Source organism: Gopherus evgoodei, chromosome 1 (genome assembly GCF_007399415.2).
Source record: "Gopherus evgoodei ecotype Sinaloan lineage chromosome 1, rGopEvg1_v1.p, whole genome shotgun sequence".
Taxonomy (NCBI): Eukaryota; Metazoa; Chordata; order Testudines; family Testudinidae; genus Gopherus; species Gopherus evgoodei.
In genome coordinates, this window is record NC_044322.1 from 76,226,844 (window position 1) to 76,242,697 (window position 15,854).

At 46.4% G+C, this 15,854-nt stretch overlaps 1 protein-coding gene across 1 annotated transcript in view; it reads left to right on the forward strand.

Moving 5' to 3' along the window:
- The window catches only part of PIBF1 (progesterone immunomodulatory binding factor 1), a 195,693-nt gene that overhangs the window by 123,579 nt on the left and 56,260 nt on the right, over positions 1 to 15,854 (forward strand). The window contains 1 exon segment of the mRNA XM_030566449.1: positions 11,377 to 11,467. Within this exon segment, the coding sequence (XP_030422309.1) occupies positions 11,377 to 11,467 (91 nt within the window).

Genomic DNA, 15,854 nt, shown 5'->3' on the forward strand with positions numbered 1-15,854 from the left:
TTATGATGTTTTCCCCAAGCTACCCCTTTTAATAACATTGTATCAAATACAAACAATATGGAAGAGCAGGATGAGATAGAAGCTGGCTGGGATAACAACAGTCTTGCTGCTTACACAGTAGGTATATGTTAGCAGCAATAGGATTTCCTAGTACATAACAACTGTGCATATATTTCAGAGTAGCAGCCATGTTAGCCTGTATCCGCAAAATATAGTTACTCCCATATTTAGATGTAACCCCCATCCCATGTTGATTGTATTTGTCACAATGCTATTGAAAGGAGTAACCTGCTCTAGAAAAATTTACATTTGTAGTGTGTCAGGGAGTATGCTCTATGTTAACCCGATTTTAATTTTTGTAGGTGCATACATCTTGTACCCTTGGATTATAAAAAATCCAGCTTTTTAAAGCAGTTTTCATTTGGTTTTAAATCCTTAGAAATATGTTTTCAGATTACTGAGTTATCTAACTCTAAATAGATTGCTTTAGCTTTATTTTCTTTGCTTTTAAAAGTTAAAATTCAATGTAATATTGGACTTGTTTCTGTTCTAATTTAGTTTACTAATAAAAGTATTGGTGTAGGTATAATTTATATCATCATATGTTTAAGAGAAAGCTTTATATGTTCTTAGTTTGTCAATAATAGCTGAGCCTTGAGATAATAGATTAGATCTTTTTTTTTCCCTGCATTCAGATCTGAGATTCTGTTGCCAATAGTTTGTCCTGTACATTCTGTGCACATAGTTCTACTTAGAGTGTGTAATTATGCTATTGCATGTTGCAGCAATGGTATTCTGCCAGAGAAATAAGAAACGCTCACTCTTGGAGCTAAAATTGCTTATTTGCTATTTTATATCACAAATGAGATGGTGAAAGAGGAATAATTAACTATTTTTATGTGAAATCATTTAAATTAATGAACTACACAATATAAAATAACCCAAAAGATAATACTTTGAGACTTCTGAAACTAGATTGGACAATGCATTAGTAAAAATATATTTCAGAGAATAATCATGTATTTATAGGAGGATGGACTGAATAGGTCTTTCTCTCTCTGTGAATTTTATAATTAGTAGGGCATGTTTGTTTTATTTTCGAAGCTGAGAAAGAAAGATAGGGGTTGTTATAAAATTGGATGGGTGGGGTTCTGTGGCCTGCCTTGTGCAGGAGGTCAGACTAGATGATCAGATTGGTCCCTTCTGACCTATTAGTCTATGAGTCTATGAGTCTATAAGAAAATGAGTTTTGTAGCTGAAATGTTTCTTACCCCAAAATACCCATTTTCAAAATATGTAATCTGTGACAAACTGTATCTTCAAAAGCACTAACATCAAAGTCTTAATTAGTGTACTTGTTGGCAGTTTCAGGGGAGAGTCAAAGAATCATATTTGCATGGAGACTGCACCCTTCAGAAAAAGTTAAGGCATGTTGGCCCAGTAGTGGTGTGAAGGAAGTTAGCATTATGAGTGCATTTGTGGCTAAAGTGTTGACTTCACCCCTCAAGGATATCAATTCTTTTTCATTTCCTTTGTTTCATAAGCACTACATTTACTTCAAATGTAAAAAGTGAAGTGTGTGTGTGTGAGAGAGAGAGGGAGATTATAAACATAATTGCTTAAAGGTTTAATCAGTTCTTCTTTGGTTGCAGACTTGTGTGTGACCAATGCACTGAAGTCAGAGAACATTGCCTAGAAATACCTGTAGGAGCACTGCATGCCCTCTGGCCCTTGTAGCCTCTCTTAGGACTATTTAAGCGTAGCGCTACCCGGGCCCCTTCAGTTCCTTCTCAGTGCCTACGGCTTGACTCGGATCGTTCCATGTGGTACCTTAACTTACACTTCTGTTGTTCTCTCAGCTAGTTTTCTCTTGATATTTTGTTTATGTTAGTAGTAGTGCCCTTGGCTCAAGGAGATTCTTCCTCTTCTTCTAAAAGGTGTGCTGGGTGGCACTGGGGTTCCTAGAGTGCTCAGGATAGACCTGGGCCATCTACATGCTCTGTAGAGAAGCAAGATCATTCAAGCACTGTACCATCAACTCTGGTACTGTATGTTGGGCAGTCATTGAGTCTAGGACCAGCAACATCAGCCTCAGCACTGATCATATCAATCCCACAGGTTTATCAAACAGCAGCAGATTTACTCTTCCTCTTTGTTGTGGACTCACTTTTTGATATAGGCCACATGCATTTGAGATTGCACCTTCATCCTCTTCAAACTTTGTTGAAGTTGGTCTGTCTCTCATTGGATGGATTGTCCAAGTGCCACTGGTGATTCTGGAGTCCCTAGCATCGTGGGAAGATCAGAACAATATATGTGAAGGTGTCTCCTTTTCCTGTCCTCCACCGACCAGGACTATAGTTTCCCATGGCTCCACACTAGGGCGGTTATGGGGCAGGGAGAGGAACGCATCTAAGTACATTGAAAATTCAGATTTGTGAACAGAATGAGAACTCTCCTTTCACATCAACATCGTGGAGCTTTGAGTGATTTGCAATGCAGGCTGAGACTTTTGGGTCAGATCAAGGGCACGGAGATTCACATACTTACTGACAATACTGCTGCAATGTATTATGTGTACAAGCAGGGTAAAGTCTGCCCCAACCAGCTCTGTCAGGAAGCAGTAAAGTTTTAGCTCTTCTGAAGATGCCCTCATTCATATAGCCGCACACTTCCTGGGTGCTCCAAATTAGTTGGCTGATAACCTCAGCAAGAATTTCTCCCAGAATCATGAGTGGTCTATGAAGAACAGCATTCTGAAGTCCATCTCCAGAAAATGGGGCATTCCAACTCTCAAACTGTTTGTAATGAATGACAAAAAAAAATGTCAGTTTTGCTCTTCAGCGACTCTCTTTAACTGACATTTGAATTGGGGATCAGTGCTCATGTATGCCTTTCCCCGGATCCCACTCATCCCTGATATTCACAAATTTAAGATGGATCTTGCCACACTGATCATCATTGTGCCAGCTTGGCTAAGACAATGTTGGTTCTCTGACCTTTCCAGTCTGTCTGTTCAACCTCTGAGACCCACCTTCCCAAGCTACTTACGTAACACCACAGTCAGAGTTGGCATCCAGCAGTGAGCAGTTATCAAGGTTTTTTCCCCACTTTAAACTTTAGAGTTCAAGAAGTGGGGACCTGCATGAACACTTTTAAGCTTAATTACTAGCTTAATTCTGGTACGCTGCCACCAGCCAGAATGTAGTGTCTGGCACACTTTCTGTTCCCCCAAAACCTTCCCTGGGGAACCCAAGACCCAAACCCATTGGGTCTTAAAACAAGCAGAAATTAACCATCCCCCTCCTTCCCCCTCCCCCCCCCCCCCCGCCACAGACTCTCCCGTCCCTGGGTTGCCTTGAGAGGCTTACACAGATCCAAAATCCTTGGATCTTAAAACAAAGAGGAATTAACCATCCCCCCTTCTTTCCCCCCACCAATCCCTGGTGAGTTCAGACTCAATCCCTTGGATTTTAAAACACGGAAAAATCAATCAGGTTCTTAAAAAGAAAGCTTTTAATTAAAGAAAGAAAAGGTAAAAATTATCTCTGTAAAATCAGGATGGAAAATGCTTTACAGGGTACTCAGATTCATATAGACTAGAGGGACCCCCGATCCCCCCACTAGCCTTAGATTCAAAGTTACAGCAAACAGAGGTAAAAATCCTTCCAGCAAAAAGACACATTTACAAGTTAAGAAAACAAACACAAGACTAATCTGCCTTGCCTGGCTATTACTTACAATTTTGAAACATGAAAGACTGATTCAGAAAGATTGGGAAAGCCTGGATGTACATCTGGTCCCTCTTAGCCCCAAGAGCGAACAACAAACAACAGAAAAAGCACAAACAAAGACTTCCCTCCACCAAGATTTGAAAGTATCTTGTCCCCCTATTGGTCCTCTGGTCAGGTGTCAGCCAGGTTCACTGAGCTTCTTAATCCTTTACAGGTAAAAGAGACATTAACCCTTAACCATCTGTTTATGACACGCCCCCCAAATCTCAGACAGTGTGGAACCACACTGGCGGTGATTTCTTCCTAGAACTTTAGAATAAACAGATTAATAAAACACATGCACCTTTAAATATACTACTAATTATGTAAACTACAAGACTTTTCACATGTTAAGGACAATTTTTAACCAGTTGATTCTGGGAAACTTTCATGGGAGAGTGCATCAGCTACTTTGTTAGAAGCTCCTGAAATGTATTGAATTTCAAAATCAAAATCTTGGAGATCTAAACTTCATCGAAGCAGTTTTTTGTTGTTTCCCTTGGCAGTATGAAGTCACTTTAGCGCAGCATGGTCGGTTTGTAGTTGGAACTGCCATCCCCAAACGTATGGGCGTAGCTTTTCCAGGGCATACACAATAGCGTAGCATTCTTTTTCACTGATTCACCAGTGGCTTTCCCTCTCGGACAGTTTCTTGCTGAGAAACACGACAGGATGGAAGTTTTGATCCGGTCCTTTCTGCATTAAAACTGCTCCCACACCATGCTCAGATGCATCTGTGGTTAGTAGGAATGGTTTGTCAAAGTCTGGGGCCCTTAGCACTGGGCCAGACATGAGTGTTGCCTTAAGCTGGGTAAAAGCCGTCTGACACTCATCAGTCCACTTAACTGCATTTGGCTGGGTCTTTTTGGTCAGGTCTGTTAGTGGGGCAGCGATTTGGCTGTAGTGTGGTACAAATCGCCTGTAATACCCGGCCAAGCCTAAGAAGGATTGGACCTGTTTCTTTGACTTTGGGACAGGCCACTTTTGGATAGCATCCACCTTGGCCTGTAGGGGGTTTATTATTCCTCGACCCACCTGGTGTCCAAGGTAAGTCACTCTGTTTTGGTCTATCTGACACTTTTTAGCCTTAACAGTTAGTCCTGCCTGCCTTATGCGCTCAAAGACTTTTTCCAGGTGTTCTGCCCATGAATCAGAAAAAATGGCCACATCATCGAGGTAGGCAACTGCAGATTCTTCCAATCCTGCTAGGAGACCATCTACAAGTCTTTGGAAGGTGGCGGATGCATTTTGCAGCCCGAAAGGAAGCACATTAAATTCATACACCCCTGCATGTGTGATGAAGGCTGACCTTTCTTTGGCGGGTTCATCTAGCGGTACTTGCTAGTACCCTTTGGTTAAGTCTGTTGCAGAGATGAACTGGGCACATCCCAATTTCTCCAATAGCTCATCGGTGCGTGGCATTGGATAGTTGTCAGGATGAGTTACAGCATTTAGCTTACGGTAGTCCACGCAAAAGCCTATTTCCCTATCTGGTTTGGGTACTAGAACCACTGGAGATGCCCATGCACTGGTAGAGGGGCTGATTATACCCATCTGTAGCATGTTTTGGATCTCCCGTTCTATAGCAGCTTAGGAATGAGGAGACACCTGGTAGAGTGGGGTTCTAATTGGGTGAGCATTACTTGTGTCAATGGAGTGGATTGCCCGTTTAGTCCGTCCTGGAGTGGCTGAGAACAATGGGGCGAAGCTAGTGCACAGCTTCTTGATCTGTTGCTGCTGCAGACGTTCCAAGGTTGTGGAGAGGTTCATATCTTCCACGCCACCGTCACTTTTTCCTTCATAGTAGACACCTTCAGGCCACTCAGCGTCATCTTCTCCCTAGGCTGAAAACTGACAAACCTTGAAGTCTCGGGAATAAAAGGGCTTGAGAGAATTAACATGGTACACTTTAGGCTTTAGGGTTGAGGTGGGAAATGCTATGAGATAGTTAAGAGCTCCCAGGCGCTCTCGGACTGTGAATGCCCCTTCCCATGATGCTTCCATCTTATGGGCCTGTTGAGCCTTCAAGACCATAACCTGGTCTCCTACTTTGAAGGAACGTTCTTTGGTATGTTTATCATACCAGGCCTTTTGCTCTTCCTGAGTATTCTTTAGGTTTTCTTTAGCAAGGGCTAAAGAGTGTCAGAGGGTGCTTTGTAGGTTACTTACAAAGTCTAGAATGTTAGTTCCTGGAGAAGACGTAAACCCCTCCCATTGCTGCTTCACCAACTGTAATGGCCCCTTAACCTCGTGGCCATACACAAGTTCGAAGGGTGAAAACCCTAAACTGGGATGTGGCACAGCCCTGTAGGCAAAAAGCAACTGCTGCAACACTAGGTCCCAATCATTGGAGTGTTCATTTACGAATTTACGTATCATGGCCCCCAAAGTTCCATTAAACCTCTTCACCAGGCCATTGGTTTGATGGTGGTAAGGGGTGGCAACCAAGTGATTCACCCCATGAGCTTTCACAGATTTTTCATGGTCCCTGCCAGGAAATTGGTTCCTGAATCTGTAAGGATGTCGGAGGGCCAATCTACCCTTTCAAAAATGTCTGTTAAGCCTGGCACACAGTTTTAGCCCTGGTGTTGCTTAGAGCTACTGCTTCCAGCCATCGGGTAGCAAAGTCCACGAAAGTCAGTATGTACTGCTTTCCTCTGGGGGTCTTTTTTGGGAAAGGACCCAAAATATCCACAGCTACTCGCTGAAATGGGACCTCAATTATGGGGAGTGGCTGGAGAGGGACTTTGACCTGGTCTTGGGGCTTTCCCACTCTTTGGCACACCTCACAAGACCGGACATAATTGGCAACGTCCTTGCCCATCCCCTCCCAGTGGAAGGACTTCCCCAACCTGTCTTTGGTTCTGTTCACCCCAGAATGGCCACTGGGATGATCATGGGCTAAGCTTAGTTGGAACTACCAACTGTTTTTGAGGATGCCAGTCTTCCTGGTGTCCACCAGAAAGAGTCTCCTTGTATAAAAGTCCTTGTTCTACAACAAACCGGGATCGGTTAGAAGAGCTGAGAGGCGGTGGAGTGCTCCGTGCCGCCGCTCAAGCTTTCTGAAGGCTGTCATCTGCTTCCTGCTCAGTCTGGAACTGTTCCCTTGAGGCTGGAGACACTAGTTCCTCCTTAGACTGTGGACTTGGGCTTGGTCCCTCTGGAAGCGATGTAGGTGATGGGGTTGTGTTCATTCATGGTGAACTGCTTTCCGCTGGTGCACTATGCGATATTTCAGGCTCTGGCTGAGCCTCTTGGGTAGGGTTGTCTGCTGCTTCTGCCAGTTCAGGCCCGCTGGTGCCCTCTGGCGTTGGGGTTGGAGATGGGTTTGCAAGCACTGGCGTCAGTGCTGGCAGCGGTTCTGGTGCTGGTTGCTTTTCCAGGTCCAGTTCTGAGACTGGATGCACTGTGGCTGTTGCAGTCTTTGACACGGGATCCGGGTCCACCACCTCTGTCTGGGTCTCTGGTAACACAGACGGGGCCCTTGTGGACAGCTCAAGAACAGGCATGGGTCTGGAAGCCTGCCTGGCTTGGCTGCGTGTAACCATTCCCACCCTCTTGGCCCGCTTCACCTGGTTGGCCAAGTCTTCCCCCAGTAGCATGGGGATGGGATAATTGTCATAGACTGCAAAAGTCTACATTCCTGACCAGCCTTTGAACTGGACAGGCAGTTCAGCTGTAGGCAAGTGTACAGATTTTGACATGAATGGGTAAATTGTCACTTGGGCCTCTGGGTTGATGAATTTGGGGTCCACTAAGGATTGGTGGGGATAGCTGACACTTGTGTCCCGGTGTCTTTCCACGCGATAACCTTCTTTCCGCCCACTCTCAAGGTTTCCCTTCGCTCCGAGGGTATTTGAGAGGCATCTGGGCCTGGGGATCTTTGGTGTGATGGTGGTGTAATGAACTGCACTCGGTTGGGGTTCTTTGGGCAGTTGGCCTTTATATGTCCCAGTTCATTAGATTTGAAACATCGCCCAGCTGATTGGTCACTGGGTCGAGGTGGGTTGCTGGAGACTGGTGAGGTGGGACAGTAGGGTGTCTGGGGCTTTCCTTGGGTTGTAGGTGGGGTCTTGGGTTTATTTTCTGTTTGCCCCCTGTGATATTCGCTCCCCTTGCTAGTAGCTTTTTTCTTATCTGCCACTTCCACCCATCTGGCTCCAATCTCCCCCACCTCGGTTACAGTTTTAGGCTTCCCATCTAGGATGTACCTTTCTATTTCCTCAGGGACACCCTCTAAGAACTATTCCATTTGCATTAGGAGGGACAGCTCTTCCAGAGATTTAACATTTGTTCCTGATATCCAGGCATTCCAATTCTTCCCACTGTGGTAGGCGTGTCGGGTAAATGTCACATCTGGTTTCCACCTTAGGGCTCTGAACCGCCGACGGGCATGCTCAGGTGTTAGCCCCATTCTGATTCTGGCCTTGATTTGAAAAAGTTCATAATCGTTCATGTGTTCCTTAGGCATTTCAGCCGCCACCTCTGCTAAGGGTCCTCTGAGCTGTGGCCTCAGCTCTGTCATGTACTGGTCTGTAGAGATGTTGTACCCATGGCAGGTCCTTTCAAAATTTTCTAAGAAGGCCTCAGTATCATCACCTGCCTTGTAGGTGGAGAATTTTCTGGGATGGGAAACAGTACCTGAAGAAGGGTTGTTAGGGTTGGTTGGTACATTTGGCTTAACCTTTGCTAATTCCAGGGCCTGCTGGTGGGCCTCCCTCTGGAGCTCCAAAGCCCTCCCGTGGTCAGCCTCTTTCTCTCTTTCTTTCATCTCCATCTCTTTTTCTCTTATCTCTAGCTGTCTGCTTTGGTCAGCCTCTTTGGCTTTTTCTTCTGCATCCAACCTAGCCGTTTTTTTGGCACTCATTTTTCTGCTTTCTTGTGCTGGCCACACTACCTCTGCAGCTTACTGACTGGAATGCTTCAGCTCAGGCTACTTGGTTAACAGAGATTTTCTAACTAGTTATACCCGAGAGGTAGAAAGAAAAAAAAGACAATTCAATTTGTAAATGCCTTTTGCTGGCTGTCTGCTGGCTCAAAGCTGGAAGCCTCCTCTTAACAAAGACTCTTGTTAAAAACTTAACACCTCTGCTCTCAGGCTGCTTTCCAAGCAGCTAAAAGGAGAGAGAGAAAAAAACCCTACTGGCTTTTGGTTTCTAGAAATCCCAATCACTGCTCACCATGTCAAGGTTTTTTCCCCACTTTGAACTTTAGAGTTCAAGAAGTGGGGACCTGCATGAACACTTTTAAGCTTAATTACTAGCTTAATTCTGGTACGCTGCCACCAGCCAGAATGTAGTGTCTGGCACACTTTCTGTTCCCCCAAAACCTTCCCTGGGGAACCCAAGACCCAAACCCATTGGGTCTTAAAACAAGCAGAAATTAACCATCCCCCTTCTTTCCCCTCCCCCCCCAAGACTCTCCCCTCCCTGGGTTGCCTTGAGAGGCTTACACAGATCCAAAGTCCTTGGATCTTAAAACAAAGAGGAATTAACCATCCCCCCTTTCCCCCTGCCAATCCCTGGTAAATTCAGACTCAATCCCTTGGATTTTAAAACAAGGAAATATCAATCAGGTTCTTAAAAAGAAAGCTTTTAATTAAAGAAAGAAAAGGTAAAAATTATCTCTGTAAAATCAGGATGGAAAATGCTTTACAGGGTACTCAGATACAATAGACTAGAGGGACCCCCATCCCCCGCAGCCTTAGATTCAAAGTTATAGCAAACAGAGGTAAAAATCCTTCCAGCAAAAAGACACATTTACAAGTTAAGAAAACAAACACAAGACTAATCTGCCTTGCCTGGTTATTACTTACAATTTTGAAACATGAAAGACTGATTCAGAAAGATTGGGAAAGCCTGGATGTACGTCTGGTCCCTCTTAGCCCCAAGAGCGAACAACGAACAAAACAAACAGCACAAACAAAGACTTCACTCTTCCCTCCACCAAGATTTGATAGTATCTTGTCCCCCTTTTAGTCCTCTGGTCAGGTGTCAGCTAGGTTCACTGATCTTCTTAACCCTTTACAGGTAAAAGAGACATTAATCCTTAACCATCTGTTTATGACAGCAGTCTTCATCTCACAGTGTAGATGCTGCACAATTAGATGAAGAGGAAAGACGATGTTCAGAAGCAGTTCAAGAAGTCCTACTTAGTAATAGAAAATCCTCTACTAGGTCTGCCTATTTGGCCAAGTTGAAACATTTTTTGGTTTGGTCACTGGCTGGAGGAATTCAACTGTGCTGGCCTGCATTCAGGACATTTTGGATATATATTAGTAATCTTCAGGTCTCTCTCTCAGCTCATTGAGAGTCCACTTGGGGACGATCTCATCATTCCATCCTCCAGTCCAAGGAAAGTCAGATTTCTGTAACTCCATGGTAGTAAGATTTCTTAAAAGCATTATCTGTCCTCTTTACATCTGTAAAACTAGCACTTACTTTGTGGGACCTTAATACTGTGCTGGCTGTCCTTATGGGACCTTCTTTTGAGCCCCTAGCAAGTCATTCTCTGTCCCTCCTTTGCCAAAAACAGCCTTCACGATGGCCACAATATCTACAAGGAGAGTAAGTAAATTGAATGCCCTAATGATGGGGCCTCCATATAGTCAGTTTTTCAAAGACAAGGTGACCTGAAGGCCATACCTTAAATTGTTGTCTAAATCAGTTTCACATTAACCAAACAATATATTTACCTGTATTTTTTTTCCTAAACCTCACTCAAATGCAGATGAGCAACCCCTTCATTCATTAAATGTGAGATGATCCTTGGTATTCTATCCAGAAAGGACTAAACCATTTTGTGCATCACCTTGGCTTTTTGTCTCCTATGTGGATCAAATAAGGACTAGTCAGTTTCTGCACAGATGATGTCCAAATGGATTGCTTCCTACATTGCAATGGCATATAGGGTAGCTGAGGCCACACTTCCCCAGAGACTGGTGGCTCACTCGATGAGGACCCAGGCAGCTTTGGTCACTTTTCTCAGTGAGGTGTCAGTATTGAACATTTGCAGGGCCATTATCTGGTCTTTCATGCATGACTTTTGCCAGACACTACCCTATTAGGTGCCTTGTCTAGCTCAGATGCAAATTTTGGAAAGGCAGTTCTGCAGTCACTGTTTAAGTACTCTGAGTCCCACTTCCTTCTGTTATGGCTTGTGAGTTACCTGAGTGGAATACATGTCTAACCACTCAAAGAAGAAAAAATGGTTACTGACCTGTTCTGTAACTGTTGTTCTTTTGAGATGTATGTGCAGACATGGATTCCACCCTCTGTCCCCTCTGTATTAGAGTCTCCACTCAAGATTCTAGTGCAAAGGAACTCGGGGGGCCAGGGCAGTGATGCTCTTAGATAGCCCTAGGAAAGAATTTGAGGGCCAGAGGGCACATGCGTAACCCACTGGGTACTGCTACGCAACATTCTCCATCTTTTTCACACTGGGCACATGCACGCCTGAGTGTAATACACATCTGCACCCATATCTCAAAGAACAGCAGTTGCAGAATAGATAAATAACTTTTTTTTCCTCTTTTACTATAATTATGTTCTTTTGAGGATCAGTATTTTTAAAATGTTGGATACATCTTTTTGGTTTTTTGCAGTGGAAAATGAAGATGAAGCAGAAAGGATTCTCTTTTCCTATGGATATGGTGCCAATGTTCCTACAACAGCCAAAAGGCGGCTAAAACAAAGGTGAAAATTATGTCTCCCTGGTTTACGTCTAAACTAAATACAAATAGATTCGGTATATCATCAGTTTTGGAAGCCAGCCAATTTGAATGATGCAGAGTAATTACATAACTATCCAATATGCAGAAATAATCTTTAAAACAGTGGTTTTTTGCTTTGAGTGTATAAATGGGTGCATGGATATTTTTCTGGGTTATTAAAGCTTCATGTTTTTTTCTTTATCTTTCAGAAAGATAGGTATCTGGATGCCTTGAGTATGCAAAACTCAAATCACTGTAAAATCTAACTAGTTAAAATCAATTTTAAGCTAATTTAACATACAAATAGTGAACTCAGAAGCACAGCTGGCAGGAAAGGAGAAAGGTCCAAAGTTTCAGAGCATCATTATCTCATCTGAATTGTGTGTATACAAGGCCTGATTCACCTGTCTCTCTCTCCAGTTTACTCTAGTTTAACTTCACTGAAATCCGTGAAGTAACATCTGTGTAAAACTGAAAAAAAAACAGTGGTGAATCAGGCCCATAGTATTTTCTGAATGTTAGCATGTTAAACATGTACCTAAATATATACAATGTGGGCAAATTGATGTTACTGCTAGAGTCATAAGTTTTTTATTTCATTTGGGTGTTTAAATAATTAATTTTAATATTGTGTTAGGCAAGGGGGATGAGGTAATATCCTTACTTGAGCCAACTTCTGAGTGTGAAAGCTTGTAGTTTTTCTTTGAGTGATTGCTCAAGTGCAGTGTTTCTCACACTGGGATCACCACTTGTGTAGGGAAAGCCCCTGGTGGGCCGGGCCAGTTTGTTTACCTTGGGGCCGAGAGACTTACTGGCTGCCACTTCCAGCAGCCCCCATTGGCCTGGAGCAGCGAACCTTGGCCAGTGGGAGCCGTGATGGCCGAACCTGCAGATGAGGCAGATAAACAAACCAGCCCGGCCCACCAGGGGCTTTCCCTACACAAGTGGCGACCCCAGTTTGAGAAACACTGCTCAAGTACATTCCACAGTAGGTGTGAGTGCTCACCATGTGCAACGGTGCCGGAAGTTTTTTCCCTTAGCAGTACCTGTAGGCGAGCGCCCTTAGTGACCCCTAGAGTGGCACCTCAATGGCACAGTATAAGGAGCGCTGTGCGTTCCCCCCCACCCTCAGTTCCTTCTTGCCACCAGTGAAGGTGGTTCGGAACTGCTGTGCTCCAGCTCTCTCCTGTAGCTTTCCCTGTTTGGACTGTCATTTAGTCCTAGATAGTTATTACCTATAGTTAAAAAAAAAAAAATTATATCAATAGAGTTGAAGAACCGTGCCCAGGTCGGGGCATGGCCCGCGCCCTGGGCTTTAAGTTGTACAACACTTGTAAAATGCCTATGCCCATAAGTGACCCGCACACTAGCTGCTTACGCTGTCTTGGGGAGACCCACATCAGCGACCGCTGCAAAATTTGCAGATCATTTAAGCCTCAGACTAAAGAGGAACGCAATATACAGCTCCGAGTCATATTGATGGAGTCAGCTTTGACCCCCAACACTGCTATGCCACTCCAAGTTGGCACTAAGCACTGTAGCATCAGTGCGCGGCGACCCAGCAGTGCCTTCCACCAGCCAGCACCGCTCCACATCCACGGGATACTCTAAGAAGATGAAGAAGCGATCTTCTCTGTCAAGGCACTTATGCAATGCTGGGGCGAGACTAGACCCGTGCTGGGCAGCTCTCGATCACCCTCGGCCTTGTGACTTCCGACTAAAGAAGAGCGGAGTAGCCCAGCCCACTCTGAGCCGACCTCCCCGGATGCCAGTGGCCACATATGGGTGCCCTCCATGCCGGAGGCCCTGCAGGCGGCTTGAGACGTAATGTCTCTCCTGGTGCTGGCTGCACCGACCCCAGCAGCTCCCCGATCCAGAGGCAAGCCGGTGCTTGGACCGTCACAGTCGCCACCCAGGTGGTACCGCCCATGGTCGGGGGATGGTTCCCGACGCCACTTTCCGCAGAGTGACCACCCCACTCACAGCCCGCACTGGTCCCCGTCAACCCCCATCCGATGGTCTGGCTGGGTGCCGAGCAGCAAGGAATCGAGGCACCACTCCGCATTGAGGGAGCGAAGGCCTTGAGGTCAGAGCATGCCCCGCTGGGACTGGGACGAACGGCACTGGAGATTGCCAACTCCCAAGAAGCCACCATAGCCACTCACGATATTGATGTCAAAGCCGCTCATGCTCTTCACCGAGGTCGAGGTCCCCAGCATGGCACCAGGCATAGATCACTGGCAACCAGCCATTGCGGATCCACCCGACGGAGCCATTCGCAGAGCAGCAGTTATAGACGGTACTCCCGCTCCTTTACACAGGACTCAAGGTCTCGAGCCCGGCACCACTCACAACGATGCTACTTTTCCCCATCCCGGGATAGCAGTTGTTCATATACCAGCCCAGCCTCCCCTCAGAGCCAGCAGTCAGCGGACCAGACAAGTCCGGCAGGGCAGCTCGCCCTGATGGTGCCATGGCATGTGCGGTGGCTTCAGGTTCCCTGGCCAGGGCCCTGGTACCAATGGAACCTATGGGCCCCGACGCAGCCCCCGGTGGTGGCCTGTTCTGTAGCTGGGGCCTGGACAGACCGTTGGCCTCCCTCTCTAAACCCCCCAGGAAGGTCAGCAGAGTGCTCTTCCCAGCCCCGCACTCAGAAGGGGACCAAGCGCTGGGAACTGCGGCACTGGTGGGAACGCAGAGCACCACACCTCCATCCTCATCCTCTACTGATGAGGCCATCACAGCGCCTCCTTCTCCTGTTCCCCAGGAGGACACAAAAGCCCACCAAGAGCTCCTGAAAAGGGTGGCCTCAAGCCTCAATTAACAGGTTTAAGAGGTGGAGGAGCCTTCGGATTCCCTCTTTGATGTCCATTCAGCCACAGTGCCAGCTAGGGTGGCCCTCCCTCTCCATGAAGGGGTGGTGAAAATTGCCCTGTGGCAGACCCCGTCTTCCTTGCCCCCCATATCAAAGAGGGCAGAGCGGAAGTATTTTGTGCCTGCCAAGGGGCACAAATATCTCTATACCCACCTTGCCCCCAACTCCCTAGTGGTCAAAGCGATCAACCATAAGGAGCATCAAGGCCCACCTGCTCCCACCTCTAAGAATAAGGACTCAAGGAGGCTGGACTTGTTTGGTAGAAAACTTTATTCTTCTTCAAGCTTCCAGATGAGGATGGCAAACCCCCAAGTCCTGCTGTGCAGATACGATTTTAACTTGTGGGGCTCAATGCCAGAGTTCACAGACTTCCTCCAGGAGCGTGATAGGAAGGAGTATAAGGCCCTGATGGAGGAGGGCACCGCTGCTGCCAGAGCGGCCCTTCAAGCAGCCTTGGACGCAGCAGACACGGCAGCAAAAACTATGGCCTCTGCGGTGTCCATGTGGAGGGTGTTGTGGCTCTTCTTGTCCGGGTTGTCCAATGAGGCACAGAGCTCCCTGCAGGACCTCCCATTCAATGGCAAGGCCCTGTTTGCAGAGCAAACAGATGTGAAATTACACAGTCTCTAGAACTCTTGCATAGCCTTAAAGACTCTTGGTCTCTGTCCCAGCCCCGGCAGGACCAAGTTCAAGCCCTAGCAGACCCCCAGTCAAGCCAATCACTCCCGATACGAACCTTCTTATAAGAAATCCAGAGACTATAAGAAGTGTCCACAGCGGCAGTCTCTGCCTGCCCCTCAGCCTGACCCCTCTAAAGGTAAGCAGGCGGGTAAGTACCAATTTTGATGGGATGCCCAGGGATGACTTACTAGTCTGCACGAGGGATCCGCCCTACCAGTTCACCGTCCTCCCGTTTAGCCTCTTGACGGCATCTGGAGTCTTCACAAAATATATGTGTGTGGTAGCAGCCTACCCCAGTCGTCCGAGGGTCCAGATCTTCCCTTACCTCGACAACTGGCTGGTCAAAGATTCGAAACCTTAAGGGATCTCATCAGGGTGATCACGAGGTTTCCCATGACAACTGCCAGGGTGTGCCTGCAACTCCTGGGTCACATGGCAGCATGCACATACGTGGTACACGATGCCAGATTTAGGATGCGGCCCCTTCAGCTCTGGCTGACCTGGACATTCTCCCAGTCCAAAGACAGGTTGGACAAAGTCCTCACCGTGTCCAAGTCCATACTAGCCTCCCTCCTTTGGTGGTCCACCCCAGAGAACTTGCTCCAAGAGGTCTCATTCAGGAGCTGCTCCCCAACTATATAGTGTGTGTATCCGATGCTTCGGAATTGGGATGGGAAGCCTATGTGCGAGACCTACAGACCTAAAGCCTGTGGTCCGCGCAGGAACTAGACCTGCATATAAACGTCAGAGAACTCCAAGTGGTCCGTCTGGCCTGCCTGGCCTTTCGCTCTGTCTTATGGGCAGGGTAGTCAGA